General features: G+C 45.5%; 1 protein-coding gene across 6 annotated transcripts in view; it reads right to left on the bottom strand.

Annotated features, from left to right (window-relative positions):
- Positions 1-2,337: 2,337 nt before the first annotated feature.
- The window catches only part of LOC119173915 (E3 ubiquitin-protein ligase MIB2), a 121,614-nt gene continuing 104,424 nt past the window's right edge, over positions 2,338-19,527 (bottom strand). For all 6 annotated transcript variants that reach the window (XM_075889752.1, XM_075889749.1, XM_075889747.1 and 3 more), the window contains 5 exons: positions 16,672-16,798; positions 11,216-11,395; positions 9,086-9,252; positions 6,325-6,533; positions 2,338-3,058 (listed from right to left, as the gene is read on the bottom strand). In XM_075889752.1, the coding sequence (XP_075745867.1) occupies positions 2,847-3,058; positions 6,325-6,533; positions 9,086-9,252; positions 11,216-11,395; positions 16,672-16,798 (895 nt within the window). In that variant the 3' untranslated portion in view covers positions 2,338-2,846. The remainder of the gene's footprint in view (positions 3,059-6,324; positions 6,534-9,085; positions 9,253-11,215; positions 11,396-16,671; positions 16,799-19,527) is intronic.

The following is a 19,527-nucleotide window of genomic DNA, read 5'->3' on the forward strand; positions in this document are numbered from 1 at the left end:
AAAAAAAAAACCGAGGCACCATGTAGACAACAGGCATAAAATTAGCCACTGCAAGTAAATACTTCTCAAGCTTTTACTCAAACAGTTACATTAGTTTCCTTTACAATTATTTCACACTCTGTTCTGCATTTCGCCGCATGTCCTTCAAGTTTCAGCTATATGATATCGCGGAATTCATGCATATGTCTAAATTTTTATGTATTTGGCTACTAGTTTTGTATTATTTAAATTGTTTTAGTAGTGGTTTTATACTAAACAACCAAAGAACCTACATTCAGACCGTGCAACTGAAAGCGACCATCTGCAAAGGGTGTAGGAGCACCTGACAGTGAGAAAAATTGGCTTGCCTCCTATAGAAAGAATGCTCTCTACGCAAGAGGCTTGCCATTGAAGAAGTGTTTTAGGGGCGAAGCTTCTTAAGCCGTGGGTCGTGCGTCCGTGATGCATGTAGTAGTAGTAGTAGTAGTAGTAGTAGTAGTAGTAGTAGTAGTAGTAGTAGTAGTAGTAGTAGTAGTAGTAGTAGTAGAAGTAGTAGTAGTAGGAAGCCCCCTCCATGGCCGGACTAGAAGAGCGGCACGCGCGCACTCTTTCGGATTGAGGAGGAAACCCGCGAACGTTAATCATAAATAAAAAATTCGGCAGATCCCACGTACCTGTGAATCGACGTTATGCGAAGCTTGCGGAGGGAAAGTGATCATGTTGCCATATTTATTTCTATTGAGCGGCACGTCATGAAATGACGCTAAATATATGACGATTGTTGAAGGGTTGCAGATGTTTATATAACCAGTTGTTGACACCTGCGCAAAGATGTCAACTGGAACATGAGTATTAGCAACACGAGCAGCTGATATGAAGCACTGATGCTCGTGAAGATGCTGGCCCTGGACACTGCTACATAAATCAACTTCAGCGCATGGCACCTAACCACAATTGACGTCAGCGCAATGTGATGGCTGTGTCAAAGTAGTACATGTGTAATGTTTGCGAAATTGGGTAGGCAGCACTGCAAACACTATTGACGTCTATTTGAAAAGTAGTTCTGTGACCTGGCATAGCTTTGTGGTAGAATGCTTGACTGCCACGCAGAATGCTTGGTGCTTGGGTTCAATTCCTGCTGGGACCCTGACTTTTATTGTTAGCATTCGTCGGGGGGGTCAACGTTGCCTATATCAGGTTTTTCCTGATGCTGACATTTATTCTACTCTTTCGTTAAGTCGACGGTACCTATGTCGGGTATTGCTTGACGCTCACGCGTTAATATTGCCCGTGTGTGTTCTCGTCGTTCCTGGGTAAATACTAAGTGTCAATCCCCTGTGGCACATACCGCATTCCACCGGCACATACCCGCCCGTGGGTATGTGCCACTTTCTGCCGGGAAGTGTTTGACGACGTACGCGATGGAATTGTGACGTTATTCATGTCTTGACCAGCCCGTCATATTTGTCAAACCATCTTACCCTCCCACGCTAATTTTGGTTCACGCCATGTTAAGGGGGTGACCAGGAGAGCACCCAAACGTAAGCGGCTGGATAGATAGATAGATAGATAGATAGATAAATAGATAGATAGACAGATAGATAGATAGATACGCTCAAAGTCGCCGAAGTTCGCTATGAAATGCTTCACATTTAAAACACATTTGTTTATGACGAAATGAGCTAGAGCGACAAGTTTTGGTGACTTAAGGTCCAACTAAATTTGCCATGAATTTGAAGCTAGTAACAGAAGGACGCACTTTGAGCACTATCTGACCAGAAAAGATTGCCACGTTAAACTGGCTGGGCGTAACCTCCTTCGTTTTAGCAAGATTTAGCGAGGTTGGGTTTAGCGAGTGCCATGAACTAGCGGCGGTGAAAGGTGGGAAATAGACACGAAGCGCAGGCCGTAAGAGAGTGCGCGTGTGCCGCTCTATACGATGAATATATGATGAAAGGATGCGTGATGGAAGTTCTTAGAATGTTCACTAGATGAACGCACGGATAGACAGACGCACACACGGACGGACGGATGGACAGACAGACAGATGCGCGGATGGACGTATGGACGGACGGAAGCTTCGCCCCACTCATCATCGTGCACTCCGTGGTTATGCTGTGATTTTTGTATGAACCAAACGTATGCGGCTATATCTGAAGCTGGTACGTAACACGACAAGTCAGGTCACGGAGAGAACTAAGCAGTCAACGAAAATTATTATTTGATCTCAAGCAAATCTATACAATACGCACTTGCTTTTTCGAATGGCAAATTAATAGCGAAAAATCAAATAAAGCCATGTTTACATGGTCTAGCCTGCCCATTGAAATGTAGCTTATAATGAAAACAGAGACAACATTGAACACAAAAAAAAAGGCTGTATTTAAATGAAGCTCAAGATGAGTAATACTCATGGCGTAACAAGCAAAATATTCCAGTCTCACAAAATCATATGTTATCTCAGAGACACAAAAATTACATGTTTAACTTAAAGCACGTCCAATGTCATTCGTGGCCAGCCAGGTAAGACCAAACACACGTTGCACAAAAATGGGCCTTTGACTGGCGCTTGCCCAAAATTGTTTAAGTTGTATAAAAAAAGCCACAAAGCCCCATTGCAAGAGATCGAAAAGCACCGACTAATACTAGGTGCTGTCGATTACACCAGCTTGACGTTGAAGTTTGCGTGAGCACGATGAAAATTCGCAATGATTACTGCACTGAGTTTCTATATTCAGGATACAATTGTGGCAGTTCTCACAAAGGTCTATAGAAAAAAAGTTCGCGTATTGTGTTGTGCCCGTTATCCAGACATCACAAGAGCGGATCACGGTTTTCGATGGTGTGTTGTTCTGCTTCTCGTTTATCTAAAACAGGGTAATCCTCTTGTCAATTGGGTTTCGGCAAATGTGGCAGTCGCTGAGGTTGGCAGCGCATCTGTCGCAAGCGACGTGGCCGCACATGAAGGCCACGTTGCGCTCTCGTTCCATGCAGATGATGCAAGTGTGGGCTTCCTCCAGCCTCCTCAGCCTGGCTTCTAGTTCCCGCTGCTGGGATTCGTTGTCTGCGGGTCTTTCGCCTGCGGAGAAACAAATAACGAAGAGAACAAAGACAAAGTAAGCGAATTAGTGTACAGCGAGTCTAATGAAATAAGCTCACTGAAATACTAGAACAAAGATTGAGCTTCACTTACAAGTGCAGAGAACACGAAAGTGTAATCGAACCGCGGGCGCATGGCTTTCCCAACCACTATAGCCTCCTTCGCTTCTAGGTGGACATCCACAATTCACCTAAAAGAAGACCACAGTGTGGACGCATGACGTCTTCTATACAAATACACGCGGAGCAACCAAAAGACCGGAGACCCAACCAGGGGGACGTGGGACCTTGGCGCCATCTCGTGGGTTTGCTATCAAGACGCTGATTGATTTGATTGATATATGGGGTTTAACGTCCCGAAACCACGATATGATTAGGAGAGACGCCGTAGTGGAGGGCTCCGGGAATTCGGACCACCTGGGGTTCTTTAACGTGCACCGAAATCTGAGCACACGGGCCTACAACATTTCCGCCTCCATCGGAAATGCAGCCGCCGCAGCCGGGATTTGAACCCGCGACCTGTGGGTCAGCAGCCGAGTACCTTAGCCACTAGACCACCACGGCGTTGCTATCAAGACGCTAAAGGTGTATATAACTTGCTCGTACTCATTAGTGTGTATAAATAGTACGGCCACCTGGATATAGGGCGCGCGCAGCCGATCCAGGGGGCCGTGGTGCTGGAGGATACATTCACGGTGCTTCAGCGGCTAAAGATGTCGCGCCACGGCACGAGTTGTTGTAACTACATATTTTCCACCACACTCGTACCAAAGATTGTGTTTTTTTTATTTGCATCCACCTGGTATTTTTGCTCAAGGTCAGCGGATGTTTTTTCACTCACAACCAAAAAGGCTGACGCCGCCGACATCGGGTTACTCCAGGACGAGCTCTTTAACGCTATCGCCTTTAATGGGCGCATGTTGCCGTCGTACCCTCGAGGCCCGCATTAGTATATTTGTTTCACTGCCAATGCTGGGTTTCTCACAAGCGAGAACGCCGCCAGCAAAATATACGACTCTTAACAAGCCCGGCTGTTGGAGCAAATGAAATTGACGGGCGAAGTGCGACTACAAGCTAAGAAATGACTGAACGAGCTGAAAAGTGGGTTGTTACACATCAGACTCAGCAATAACCACATATTTCTAGTGATATTATTGTACCGTTTACAATCAACGAAATATCGCCATTATGCAGCTTTTTTCTACCACATGAAGGAGGAGAGCATGATGACTAAGGATAAACGAAGAACCTTATACAGCGATGTTTTATTTTTGCAAGCCATATATAGTGTGGGTTGAATACATGGGTATAATAATAATATTATTTGCTTATGTTTAACATCCCCAAACCGCCGTATGATTACGAGAGACCGCGTACTGGAGGCTTGACCACCTGGTGCTCTTTAACGTGCACCTTATTCAAGAAAACGGGCCTAAAGCATTTTTGCCTCGATCGAAAAGGCTGCAGATGCAGCCTGGATTCGATCACGTGGCCTGTAGGCTCGTAGCTGAATGCCTCATCCACTAGACAACCGTGGCGAGTTGGGACATGGGTTTGATTACCGGCTATGGTGGCCATATCTGGGTGGAGACGTAGCGATAGAAATAGAGAAAAGCGTCATGTACATAGATTTCGGGGGAATTAGAAGAAGCCTGTGTGCCCATTATTATACGCACATCCCGTTTACATCATACCTTGTCATCATTGTGTACCTAAAACATGTATAAAGCTACTTAAGCAGAACGTTTTGAGGGCGAGCACCCTAGCGTGTAAGCTCGTGCGTTGTCCGCCACAGCACATTCGATATACCCTTTATACTCCAACCCTATGTCCCTCATGACACAACACATGCAAGGCACTTACTGTAACTTTCGGAAAGTGGACTACCAACCACTAAGCCACTATGCCAATTGCCATTCTGCTAATAAGCGAGGTACCCGCTACACATCACTAAGACATTATGTGCGCTTTGTGCTGTGGCTGACCCATCCCTCCGGAAATGCCTAACTATAAACAAAACAGTCATAGATCTCGTCTTTGCCAACCATTGGCTCTGTATTTCACGTACCCCAAAGCGGTAATAATAAAGGCAAAACTGTATGCAGAACTCAACCCAACATACGGGTTATGACCAATAAAAACACTGCATGTATACCGGGCACAAGCGCTGTCATTCATTTACATGCGCATGTGGGCGGGTGATAAAGCTCCCCAGTGCTTCGCCCACTCATCATGATTCACTGCGTGGTGATGCGTGGATTGTTTTTTATTAAAGTCAATTCCTGTGCTCGTCTTGTGTATACTGCGTCATGTCATAACACTTCCCCGTAACCCTCTTTTTCCCAAACTGCAGACTACTGTATTTTGATGGTCGAAATTGAAACATCTTTAGAAGATAGGGTAAAAAGCTACGTAGCCGACCAAGTTTTCAAATATGTATTTAACAAATGCTGATGCCCTATGCACCAGTCTCTACAGCTACAAAAAATACAACTGAGAATGGTTGTATGGGTTGAAGACGATCAGATGTAAAACACCTGCTGGAAGAAGCAAAAATAATCGAGGTATTATTGATGGACAAAATATGCTCCTATCAAACAGTGCCACTTGTGTAGCTTCATTTCAAACGTGGCCCCATGGAATTACTTAATTTTGTTCTGCTTTATGCGAAGTGACAAAGTGACTTATGGGACTGTGCTTCGTTAATGCAATGTACCTTTAGTTAGGGGCTTAGCCAGAATTTTTTTTCAGATGGAGCTACCTCATAACGGGGGGGGGGGGGGGAGGGGGCCCCCCGTTGAGATGGTCGTTTTTCGTTCTGTATGCCACGGCGAAAACAGTTTTTTTTTTCTGGGGGAAGGGGAGGAGGGGAGGTGGCATGGGCCTGGTGTGACACCACGTGTCTGTGCCCGTGCGTTTATTCATAGTGATTTGTTGAAAATTCACTCATTGTAATCACTACTGCAAACAAAAAAAATGATACGCTTCCATACCGAAGCCTATTGCGACTGAAAAGAGCACTTTTTAGGCCTCTGGCGCGACACTGCGCTCATGCACAGCGCGCTTGTTGTCTTTCGCATTCCAAGCTTCGCACGATGAAACAATGTCAGCTCTTTTCCTTCCTTCTTTTTTTTTTTTGTGAGTGGCACCTCACCAAAGCCAGTAGTTCACTGCAGCGTACAGCAAGCGGTCTACGCGAGCAAAAGAGACGAACAACAAAACAAAATGACGCCGAGCTCCGCTCACCATCCGAGACCTTCCCCGTGATGCGCTCGCCGCAGGAGAGACAGCACTTCATGCGGCGGCAACAATCCGGGCAGTACAGCCTGTGGCCGCACGGTTCGAACCACACGCTGGCAGGAGCGTCACAGCACATTTTGCACTTGCCATCTTCCGACGCCGCACCTGCAGTCGCTCCGCCTTTCGATTGCTCAGAGCTCGATGTCACCTGTGCCCTAAAAATACAAGGCAGTGCTTCGTGACGGGCCTCTAAAATGTGAAGTACGGTATGCAGAGTATTCTGGGCCTGCTTTCAAAACTAATATCACTTTTGTTCAATGTGGCTTCGTTGTCCTACTAATTATGCAGATGCATTGAAACAGCGATGCGGTGTAGTGAACATACTTTCGGAGTCTGTGCGTGTTTCACAACCTCCGAGCGATGCTTATTGACTGGCCGAACTTGCCATATTTGCAAGAAAGAAGACGATATGCTTTTAGAGCGCGTATTTCAAAGCTCGACAAAAGCTGTGCCTTTTGTACCGCGGGCGCCCAAGAAGCAAAAATAATTGTTTTACAGCGTCTTCAGTCTACATTAGATGTACTTTCACACTTTTAGGCAGTCCCTTAGAAAACAGCCTGACGCGCTGCTTTTATCATTAATACCGCAGCACATATTTAATGGAAAATTTTTACACAAGTTCTGAAATGTTGACTGCTAAGATGAAAAAAAAAAGAATGGCAGATCCCCGTACAGTGGGAATTGATAATATGCGAAGCATGAGTGAGGAAGGTTGATATGTCACTTTAAAAGTGGCACAATGTTACGAGGCAGATGTAAATTATGCCGTACATGGCTTCTATGTCATGATTATCATGTTTGTACATGTCATTTATCTTCGTCGTCTATTCACGCCCTGTGATGAAAAATTTGGTATATGTGAAGCTATCGAAAGGGCCGCCAGCGCATCATGAGCGTGGTATGTTGTCATATTCTTAAATGACACGCGTGACATGATTATCATGTTTGTACCAATCATATACCTTGGTCATCTATTGACGTCACGTAACACCAAATTTGGTATATGTGGAGGCAGCGAAACGGGCGCGAGCGCATCATGATGGGCCCAATAAAGTCCGGCGTAACGTTGACGCGCGCGCACGCTAAGTGCAACGACGCTACGCTAGCAAAACGCGAGCACTCTATAGTCTGACGCCAGGCGCGACCGGCGGCTGTCGGCGTGGCCCGGTGGCAACCGGCGCGAAATGCGACATGCTGCGCTGCGTCTTGCTCTCTTTGTGACGGAGGGACGCCGGGCACGCTCAAACGCGCATGCGTCGAAAATCTGCGCCTATAGTGTGGCACCGCCAGCGTGACGTAACGTAACGAAGGCCGGTGCGCACGGGCACCGGGTCACGTCGAAGTGTATTGGCGCCTTGACTGTGGCATGTAGCCATGTCCTCACATGACACGCATCTCATGATTATCATGCTTCTGCCAGTCACATACCTTCGTCATCCCTTCACGTAACGTAATACCAAATTCGGCAAGTGTCAAGCAAGCGAAACGGCCGCGAGCGCATCGTAAGTGTGGCATGTAGTCATGTTATTACATGACACGCATCTCATGATCATTATGTTCGGACGTGTCATTTACCTATGTCGTCCGTTTGCGTCAGGTAATACCAAATTTCGTACATGTGAAGCTAGCGAAACGCATGCGAGTGCATCATGAGCGTAGCATGTAGTCATCTTATTACATAACACGCATCTCATGATTATCATGTTTGCTCCTGTCACATACCTTCGTCATTCATTCACGTCGTGTAATACGAAAATTGGCACATGTGAAGCTAGCGAAAAGGCCGCGAGCGCAGCATGAGCGTGGCGTGTAGTCATGACTCATGACTTACACGACATACCTGTCAAGATTTCCATGTTAGGCTCTAGCTGTAATTTGTGTTCGCCATGCAGTCGTGTCATACAAAGCCAGTTTTTCAACATTTCATGGGAAAGAAACCACCGCAACAGCAGCAAGACTATAACATTCATGATATACATGTCATGATTATCATTTTATGACTTGTCACTTATTCTCGCCATACAGTCATGTCATGCCATACCAATTTTGGTATCGATACCATTATTGAACCCAGGAGAGCTAAAAGTCGCAGGCAGGCAGGCAGGCAGGCAGGCAGGCAGGCAGGCAGGCAGGCAGATAGATAGATAGATAGATAGATAGATAGATAGATAGATAGATAGATAGATAGATAGATAGATAGATAGATAGATAGATAGATAGATAGATATATAGATAGATAGATAGATAGATAGATAGATAGATAGATAGATAGATAGATAGATAGATAGATAGATAGATAGATAGATAGATAGATAGATAGATAGATAGATAGATAGATAGATAGATAGATAGATAGATAGATAGATAGATAGATAGATAGATAGATAGATAGATAGATTAAAAGTTCCTGCTGTTCGCAAAGATTAGTTAGCATTTATTATTTATAAAAGAATATCAGAGTTCTTACGTGACACGATTTTGATATAATGAGCCCCACCGTAATCAAATGTTCCAAAAATATAGAGAATCATGGGATCTTTACCGGGTATTAAAAGCTTTGTCTGTTCGTGCGCGAATTTTTGAAGCATTCAGTCTAAGCATGATGTCCCAGCGTTTGCACTCATTTATACGTCTTCTGAAAAGAGTACGCCTCGTCATCAGCGTAAAGGATTGCAGACCAGAATTGTGCTGTTCAACTAGAAGTTACCTTGGTGCCATTTTCGATCTTAGGAGCCACTCAACGAATTTAGTGCCCCCAGCCACATCCAAGGGCGTTTTCCCAGCCTTGTTTTTCTTGTAGAGGTCGCCGCCCTTGTTGGCCAGAAAGCAGGCCAACGATAGGTTGGTCTCTGAGCTTGTAACATCACTCACGATCTGCCAAAACACAAGAACACACGCAATTGCTGGCTTGCAAAGCTTGCTTTTAAAATAAGGCGTCGCCATGGGCAAGATGCAAGCGGCTATATCAAGCACAGCTTCACCAAAAGTTATATCTCACCAAGATATTGATTGATTGATTGATTGATTGATTGATTGATTGATTGATGCGTGAGGTTTAACGTCCCAAAACCACCATATGATTGTGAGAGACATCGTAGTGGAGGGCTCGGGAAATTTCGACCACCTGGGGTCATTTACCGTGCACCCGATTCTGAGCACACAGGCCTACAGCATTTTTGCCTCCATCGGAAATGCAGCCGCCGCAGCCGGGATTTGACCCCGCGACTCACGGGTCAGCAGCCGAGTACCTTAGCCACTAGACCGCCACGGCAGGGCACCTAGCCAAGAGAGGCAGCCTATATTCCATAAATTTTCTTGAATCTTTAACTATTGCGCCTCTGTTTCACCCACTACGACGTAGCTGTGGAGGCCTGACTTGGCAGTAATGAAATTATATTAATCGAATTACTTTATGATATGCAATCACCAATGCCATGAATCAAGTCGTTGGGCGGATAATTTAGGGGTGTAACGAGTGGCTTCATACCACCTACATTGCCACAAAACTACTCAAAACTTTGTCCACTAGACTAGACTAAAATTTTATGTTTGTACCTATTATGGCATAAAAGTTTACCAAAACAGGAAATGAAAATAACAAGGAACGCAATAGCAGTGTCACATAACCAAGATTGGGGGGCGGGGGGGGCCTCTGTTCGTAGCACGATCTGTCATCAGTCACAGTGGTGGTCTGCCGCAACTAAATGAGAAATAGGCAAAAAAAAATCGTATTTGATTATCAAAAACCACTCCCGGTTCTCTACAGCAGAGACTTAGTTGAACAGTCTGGCGAAGTTACAGTACCGCACTAGCAACCGTGTGGCTTCCCACAGCACTGAGATCCGATGCGTTTCCATGGGCGGTGTTCAATTGTCCTGAGAAACCACACGCTTTGTAGTGCTATACTTAGTTTTACCACAGTGTACCAGTTCGTGCCTGCTTTACATAACGCGGAGTTGTTTTTCATAACAAAGTCTTTTTTTCAAGAGATTCAATTTTTCTCACCCATTGCCCATTCAGTTTTGACAGGCCGCCGTTCCTGCTGTCGAGAGGTGGCGCCACGTCCAGATGTTCCCAATTCTCAGTAATGAATTAATCGGAGCCTTGTTCACAATAAATTTTACTCTGAACAAGGCTGCCTTGTGGGAGCCGAAACATCTTTTTTTTTCTGTGTTTTATTCTTTTCAAACTTTTGCTTTGGTGCCTCCAGGTTTTTTTTTACCTTCACTCCTGAGTTGATTTGCTTGTCGACACGGTTTCATTTGGTTAGGTTTCCGGTTATACGCGTATATTTTATATATAACTCAGTAAGACATAACATACATAATCTAGACATCCTAGTACATTTGGAAACAAATCACCGCTACTATAAAACGAGACATAGAGAACATTTAAAGTTGCCACGCCCCGTTTGAATACTCGCATAGAGCGTTTATGTTATTCTTTACCATCATTGTTAAACCATTTTCAGTTGTTCAATTTGATTTCTTTTGTTGTTTCTCAGCTGCACATAGATCTATGTTTGTATAACTAACTTCATTTATCCTGGCGTTGTATTTTTGTATATTTTTTCCAGGCTGTTGTACATTTTCATTCTGCACTAATCATATGTTTTGATCTTTTCGTTTGTGAACTGTTTTTCTTTGCTGCTGCCCACATGTCATGGTGTATTTTGGGCTACGAACTAATCAACCCGCCTTTCGGCAGCTTTTTTTCCCGTAGTCTTCTATATGTAGGTTTACAGGGTAGAAAATAAAAATTGATTCTATTTGATAACTTAGGTATTTCAAACTACCTTCCCTTAAACTGGTGCTTTGGAAGAACCGATGGAACGTACCTTGATTTTTTGTAGTCTGAGCAAGATCATGTGCATTGGAGTGTTACCATCCTCGTCTGGTTCGTTGATGTCCGCGCCGGCTTCAACAAGCAGCTCAGCCAATTCACAGTGCCCGTTGTGCACAGCTAAGAGCAGAGCTGTTTCTCCTTTGACGTTCTTGAGGTCAACCATACAACGGCCCTAAAAAACGCAGGCAGGAAATTCACCCCAGCTTGGACGCTGTTCTTTTGGGTGTCATCCAAACTTGGGATCCGCAAATACAAGGTTTCTAACAGTGAAGTGGTTTAAAGGTACAGTAGAGAAAACCGTATGGGAATCCTAAAACTTCCCTTTTAGGAGTAGAATTAATGCCGTAGCGATATCCTGTTGCTAATGCATACTTCAAACACTTCGTGAATGAAACCTTTTCTAACTTGCTGTGCTCCGCAAACGCGGCCTTTTAAGCGCAGTAACATGTGTGCCTTCTGTAGTGGGTGACTAGCTTTAGGTTAAACAATGGAGTCATTATGATAGTCATTTTCTGACGCCCACTGGTAATGGGCGCTTGTAGCACGTGTTATTACTCCAATATGACATGCATTTTTTTGTAAAGTGTGAAAGATGCATTCATTGCATTTATGAGCAGAGTAAGTTCTTTTCACTGTATTCACAAGCATATGCGTTGCCCTGCAGTAGAACATCCGCTTACCACGCAAACGACCCGTATTCGATTCCCACTCGAATCCAAACAATCCTGGTGCGGTCCCCACTCTGACCCAGAATTTTTGAAGGGAAAAGCTCCTTAGGCCGCGGTTCGTGCCCATCTCTGTAGTCGTAGTAGTAGCAGTATGTAGCCACCTCTAGTTTATGAGTTGCTCAATAGATGATGTGTGTATATGTCCTTGGGGATAGAGTAACTAGATAGAATTAGTGGTTTTCACAGCATATCTACCAAGTGAATGATGAATGGGGTGAAGCATCCGTCCATCCGTCCTTCCGTGTGTCCATTCGTCCGTGCGTTCATTAATCCATTCGTCTGTGCTTCAGTGCGTCAGTGTTTTTGTCCATCCATTCGTCCATGCATCCGTGCTTCTGTTCATCTGTCCGCGCCCACCCGTCCGTGCTTCCTTCCGTACGTGTGTCCGCCCATCCCTGGTTCATGCTTCTGTCCGCCTGTCCATGCGTCCGTCCCATAGAGTTTCCTAAATTCCACTACAGGGAACTCTGGCACTGGCGTCTATGGGGGCTACAACGCACGGCGCTTCAGAGAGCCTGAGAATGATGGGTAACATGGATTTGTCTAATATGCGTACTTATGACACCGTGTGTGTTCGTGCGGCATGGAGCTGTTTTCTCAGAAAACAAAAATAAGCAAATGTTCAGCGATTGCACTTCACCACCTTATTCTTTTAGGCTTAGTTTTTCAAATCGGGTCACGAAATTCAAAGGGGTTCGTTTTTTCCTTTGAAACAAAACCGAAACACGGCAATAAAGAAAGCCAGAAGTAGGATTCGTCGACCGCAAGTATGAAGACTAGCCAAACATGTGTACCACCCATTATTCCCATAGCCGCTGAACGATCGCAGTGCCAGAGTCCCTTCTAGTTAATTTAGGGAACTCTATGGTTCATCAGTTTGTCCGTCCGTGAGCTGGTGCTTCTGTCCGTCTGTCTGTGCTTGCGTATGGTTGGTGACCGTCAATCCACCCCTCCTTTCCTCTGGAGACTTGTATGGAAGAAAACTGGACTAATTATTGTTGTTTATTATACTGCTCTCCTATCCTGATTAATAGTTTTACTATTATATTGTGTGCGGGTGTTTATGAGGTGGTCAACCGAAGTGCAGTTACCCTCTAGATAACTCGCTGCCCTTGTTATTTCATTCAAATGAGGTAAATGTGAAGTAATTTGCCGGAATATTGCAAAGGCTTCAATTAACCGATCTACATTCCCTCCCCACATTGTTCACATTGAAAGTGCCTGAGTTGACATCGTCTCCTTTTTCGCCACCTGAATTTTTGTCATGTTTTGGTAGCACAAAGGCAATATTAGTCTCATGTACACTTACTGTAATCTCGACTGCATTCAAATCAAAGGGTCGCACATGTAGCAGAACAGCGTCTTTTTAACGAAAATTGAGTATTCGCCGAGGTAGACTACTGATGAAAAAAAAGTTCAAATTGTCACTGCTATGTAATATTGCAATGTTTCATACCAGGTTCATTAAACTCTGAACGTATGTTGCTTACTTCTTGAACAAGCAAAGCATTTCGTTTTTCGTTCTTACATATCCATTCAACACCGTGAAGTTGACAGTGCAAATGGGCGACCATAGGTGACCAAAACGTGCCTGTAACCAGCGACTATAGTCTGAACGCATGGCGACCACCCGCACCATTCTACTTGTATCCTAATTCTGCGGCTCGACGGTAGGATTCTTTAAATGGCGTTACAATACAAATCAGCGTTATATCTTTGAAAGGATAAAAAAAGCAACCACTTTTTTAGAGTGTAACCTGTGATCGTAGAACACGGCACTGTTCTGACCTTGCTAGTTGATCGGGTTGTCATTTTTTTTCTTCGCCTGTGTCCTCTATTTACTATACAGCCTGCAAATTTTGAAGCACAGTAAGTTTCCAGCACGTGCGTATCTCTTGCAGAGGCATCGCAATTATAAGTGCTTTAATATAGGCGGCACAAACCTACAGCAAATAAAGCCCACTTAAGAATGTATACGCCCAAGCATTGACTTTTCCTCTCGTACGTCTTGGCACTACATTCCCAAATGAGCGCGAAGTTATGTAAAAGCGCAAACCCCCCTTTTTTTCTCGCCACATGCAAGCGTCACCCACGGCGCGGCAGCCTTTTGGATGGATGGATGGATGGATATGGCTGTACCCTTTAGATCGGGCGGTGGCTAGCGCCACCAAGCCGTAATACCTAATGAACCAAAAACTATATTTATTTTTTTCCTTAAAAAGTGAGTTTGAGGATTCGTACTTTGCAGTGAAGAGTTAAATTTTCACTCGTGCCTTGACTTTAGCCACCAATCAGATAACCTCCTTCTAGTTAAGTTTACCCGCTTAAAGTTTATTTTGTCCTCCCGGTCCCTAAACCCCAGTGCTTTGAAAAACTCTGTGCCATCATCCTGAACTATAGGATGAAGCCCCTTACAGAACACTATCAAGTGTTCGGCAGTTTCTTCTTCCTCTCTACATGCACAGCATACTGTGTCTACCCCTTCGTATTTGGCCCGATATGTCTTGGTTCACAGTACTCCCGTCCTGGCCTCAAACAGTAGAGAACTACCCCGAGTATTATCATAGATCCTTTCCTTGGAAATTTCCTGCTTAAAAGTTCGATAGAGCTCTAGTGCGAACTTCTTAATCATGCCCATTCTCCACATGTCATTCTCCGTTTCCTTCACTTTCTTCTTAACCGATAGTTCTTTTTGGTTTGGCCACCTGCTGTTTTCTAAGTATTTACCAGTCAACTTCTTGGTTCGCTTCCTCCATTTTGTTTCGACATTCTTCATGTACAAGTAGCTGAAAACCTTCCTAGCCCAACGCTCTTCCCCCATTTCTCTCAATCGCTTCTCAAATTTTATCTTGCTGCTAGCTTCCCTGCCTTCAAATGATGTCCATCCCATATCACCTTGTACTCCCTGATTTGGTGTATTCCCGTGAGCTCCTAAAGCAAGCCTACCTATTCCACGTTGCTTAATTTCTAATCTTGCTTGAACTTCTGATTTCATGCACAAGACCGCATTGCCGAACGTCAGCCCAGGAACCATGACCCCTTTTCATATTCCTCTCACAACATCATACCTATTGTAATTCCACAATGCCCTATTTTTCATGACTGCTGCATTCCTGTTACCTTTAGTCGTCACGTATATTTCGTGTTCCCTCAGATACTCGGTCCCATTGCTTATCCATACGCCCAGATATTTGTATTTATCTGTTATCTCTAGTGTGACCTCCTGTATTCTAAGCTCGCTACTTTCGTTGTCATTGAAAATCATGACTGCTGATTTTTCCTGACTGAATCTAAAATCTAACCTATCTCCCTCATTACCACAGATGTCCATCAATCTCTGCAAATCTTCCTTGTTGTTGGCCATTAGCACTATATAATCTGTGTACATTAATGCTGGTAGTGCCTGATCAATAAGTTTTCCTTGTTTGACTAAAGAGAGGTTGAAGCCCAGTCCACTTCCCTCTAATTTTGCCTTTAATCCTTGTAGGTACATCATGAATAATAAGGGTGACAGGGGGCACCCCTGCCTAAGCCCCAGTTTTACCTCAGCAGGCTTGGATACTTGTTTTTCCCACTTTATAACTACCTTGTTACCTTTGTAGATACCCTTTAAAAGATTAGTGACTACATGTTCCACGCCTAGTGTGTCCAGTATTCCCCACAATTCCTCTTTAACCACGCTATCGTACGCTCCCTTGATATCCAAAAATGCTAGCCACAGGGGCCTGTGTTCCTTTTCTGCTATTTCGATGCACTGCGTCAGTGAGAACAGATTGTCTTCCACCCTCCTTTTGACCATACGAAGCAGCGCCGCGGTGCGGAGGAAAGAGCAGGCCACGCCCACCTCTGGAAACACGCTCTCTCCGCGCGATTGGGACGGCAGGTGAAAAACCCACCGCGCGCCAGCCATCTCTGAGGCCATGTCTTTTCTTTCGTTCTCGGCATTTACCGAGTTCTCTTTCTATTCGTTGCTTCTTTCTTTGATTCTCTTTCTCTGTTTTTCTCTCTTTCATCTTCTCCTCACCCTAAAATCTCTTTTCACACTCAATTACCTTCCCCACATCGTCACTTCCTTACACTATACAACACTGTGCTATGCTATCCTAGCCAAATCCTAGCGTGCCTAGATTGCCTAGTCGTTACGAGACTCGCCGGCCGATCGTGGATACAAAGTTGTAATTCTGCCTAACCAAAGAGTTCTTATCGCCAAGGATTTCAGTCACTCTCCTTCTCTGTTCCTTCCTTGCTTTTTGCGCTGGTTCCCTCGGCAATCAGAGTCATCGGATATCACGCCAGACAAACTAGCACACATGGTAAAGAATTATTGAAGGGTTTTTCACGTTCCGAAACCACAACATAATTATGAGACACGCCGCAGTGGAGGACGTCGGAAATTTTTGCCCCAAGGAGTTCTTTAACGTGCACATAAGTTTCGGTACACGGGCCACAAATTTCATAACCAGCAGTGAACACTAGATGACAATTCATTTCATCTTGATGACAATTCATGTTATCTGCATGTGCAAACGTTGAGGTTTGTTCGGCGACACTGTGTTTGAATTTGAAATCGAAGGGAAACGGTGCTTGGCGAAAGCCCCGGCAGGGCACAGCCTCGCCCATAAACGTATGAGTAAAGTCTAGCTGCTTGGCAAGAAACTTGTCAATAGTCTTTTTTTTTTGCGAATAGCAATTTGCAGAAAAATAATTATCGTGGCCCCACCTTTGTCAGCAGGAGCTTCGCAATGCTGTAGTGATTGTTGACTGCCGCAAGATGCAAACAAGTGTAACCATCTTCTTTCTTGGAGTCCACAAGCTCCAGCTTTTTGGAAAGTAACCTTTCCATGGCACTATGAAAATGAAAAGAATAAAGAAAATGCCAGTCAGAGAAAAGGTCTATGTCGCTTGTGACGTACGGCATGCGATTATTGCCCGAATTTTCGCATTGCACACCAATATACATACGCAAAAACGTCATTCCTGTAGCACTGATGCGTTGGTCGACAGCACGTCGTCATGCAGCTGCGGGCGCAATATAGCAGATGTTTTAAACATTTATGTGCGGACACATCCTAGATGTCGAGAGTTTAGCTAATCTTAGTGCAATAACCACTCATACTATGACAAGAGCTGTTTCTCTTATATCCCTTCATGCGACATACCGAACAGTGTCTTTAAAGCAGTAAAATGAAATGAATGCATCCCGATGTGCGCCCGTGGTAAAGATTCGGAATAAAATTGAGCGAGAATTGACACACGCTAGCGATTAGGGGCTAAGCAGGGGTGGTTGGGATTAAAAGCCGGGCGTCGATTGAAATAGCGTCTAAACTGTGATTAGGTCGAAGGTATTCATTGATTGATATGTGGGGTTTCACGTCCCAAAACCACCATGTGATTACGAGAGACGCCGTAGTAGAGGGCTTTGGAAACTTCGACCACCTGGGGTTCTTTAACGTGCACCCAAATCTGAGCACAAGGGCCTAGAACATTTCCGCCTCCATCGAAAATGCAGCCGCCGCAGTAGCGATTCAATCCCGCGACCTGCGGGTCGGCAGCCGAGTACCTTATCCACTTGACCACCGCGGTGGGGCAGACCGAAGGTCTCGTTCACCCAGTCTCGGAAAGTAAATTGTTTGACCTCGGAGGTGTCAGTGCAGCGGGCAATAATGTCTTTTATATTGACTACCTGACCTCAGTCAAGGTGGACTCTGCGAAATCGCCGAGCACTTTTGCCTTCAACGCCAAGGCCCCAGAATAATCCTGAAATGGCACCACTCCCATGAATCAATATATAAGTGGATAACATTCGGATAAGCATGTTCTCTGCACAGAACGATGTCGGCACGATACGGAGACACTAATGTCGTACGTGAATACATGCGAAAGAAAAGCCCCAGTTTCTTTTCTCCCGCAAACAAAATAGAACACGTAATAATGATGAAACCTCGCGCTTGTATCCACAGCGTAACCAGCAATCCTCAGTGAAAATGTACGCAGTTACACTCGACGCGAAATATGTGGGAATCGCGGATCAGTGCTTCCCGTGCTTTTCGGCGACGCCGGGGTTCGCGGAGCAAGCGCTGATGCTCCAAAAATGCGCCCTCCTCAGCTTATACGGAGAGAAAAGAAGCGTTCATTTCATATGCAGCCGCGGCTTTCCCCCTCCACTCTTCCCTCCTCCCGCCATAAACCCTCCTGTGCTGTCCCCTTCACAACACCTCATTATACTGCACAATACACCGTCCATTAAAATTATTACCTTCCAGTCCCTCATCCTCAATCCCTTTCCTTTTTCCGCCATCAATTGCTACAACTTATAATACGCAGCCTGGCGATTTACCATCCCCCGCCTGCTTTCTGTCATCTCCCTTTCGTTACACATCCTCACCCTAACTTCCTTTACCCACCACCTTGGTGCATTATAATATATACTGCTACGCTATGCAACAGCCTCCACTCCTCCTATGCTTCCTCCTAATCCTCACATAACTTCTCACTATCACTTTGCTTCTCCTCACCTGGCTCAAACGGCTTTTTTGAGGCTCTAGTTGGTGTTACCAAGTGAAATAAAAGACGCAGTCAGACGCAAGTGCCCATCCCCATCCTTCCACCCGCGTAAGTTTCTTGCGACGCCAACACGGTCCCGAAAGCGCCAATGCTCCGAACTCCACCGCCAAGGTCACTAACCGTTTCGTAGCGTGTGTAACTCAGCTCGCGACTGCTTCTGCGCAGAGTTGATAGACGAGCGGACGAGACGACGGTGAGTTAAGGCAAGGTTTATGTACAGCATAGAAATAGAGGCGCTACATATTGGGCACTAGGGCCGACAGCTTAGAGACTCGAAGAGCCGAGAGGTCTCCTCTCGCACACATACGTCGGCTTCTCTCTGACGCATAGGTCAACTGCTGGCGACGCGCCGCTTGGCTTTTTTATAGGCGCTGGGAGGATCTTTTGTGTCACCAACGTCCAACCAGAAGCGCCGCTCACCGTGATGTCAGAATCCTCCAATGGAAACACTAGACTGGGCTGCGTCATGATCATCAAATCTGGAGCCGCTGCGCGGGGTTGCACCAAAAGACGAGTGATGTTGCCACGCATTGCGTAAGACTCGCCACACTGGAAGGCGCCGATCGCTTCACCGGGCTCATGGGCTGAGAGAGCTCGCTGTACGTTGCGTAACACAGACCGGCGCCGCCGCTTGATGACGTCGTCGAGTTGATCGCGTCAGGCGGGCTCGATCGCTGGCCTTGACAGATTGCCTTTGAGACGTTATTGTAAATATTACCCATATTGTAAATAAACCCGTTCCATCGTCACAATTGTGGTGGAAGGTGCTGGGTAAGCTAGCTACTACCAAGTGATACCGGAGAGGCACCGTCCCCTAACGACGGAACCGCTACACGAGCTTCGCCGCAGCCGTCGACTAGCGGGCTTGGCACCATTACCTCAAGAAATGAGCTCGGACGGAGACAACCAGCAACCAGCCGCAAGGACGTCGCCCTACCACTACAGGGAGCCGCGAACCTTCACAGGGAAACCCGGCGATGACGTGGACGAATGGCTAAGCCACTATCAGCGG

The sequence above is a fragment of the Rhipicephalus microplus genome, chromosome 3 (assembly GCF_043290135.1).
Source record: "Rhipicephalus microplus isolate Deutch F79 chromosome 3, USDA_Rmic, whole genome shotgun sequence".
Classification (NCBI taxonomy): domain Eukaryota; kingdom Metazoa; phylum Arthropoda; class Arachnida; order Ixodida; family Ixodidae; genus Rhipicephalus; species Rhipicephalus microplus.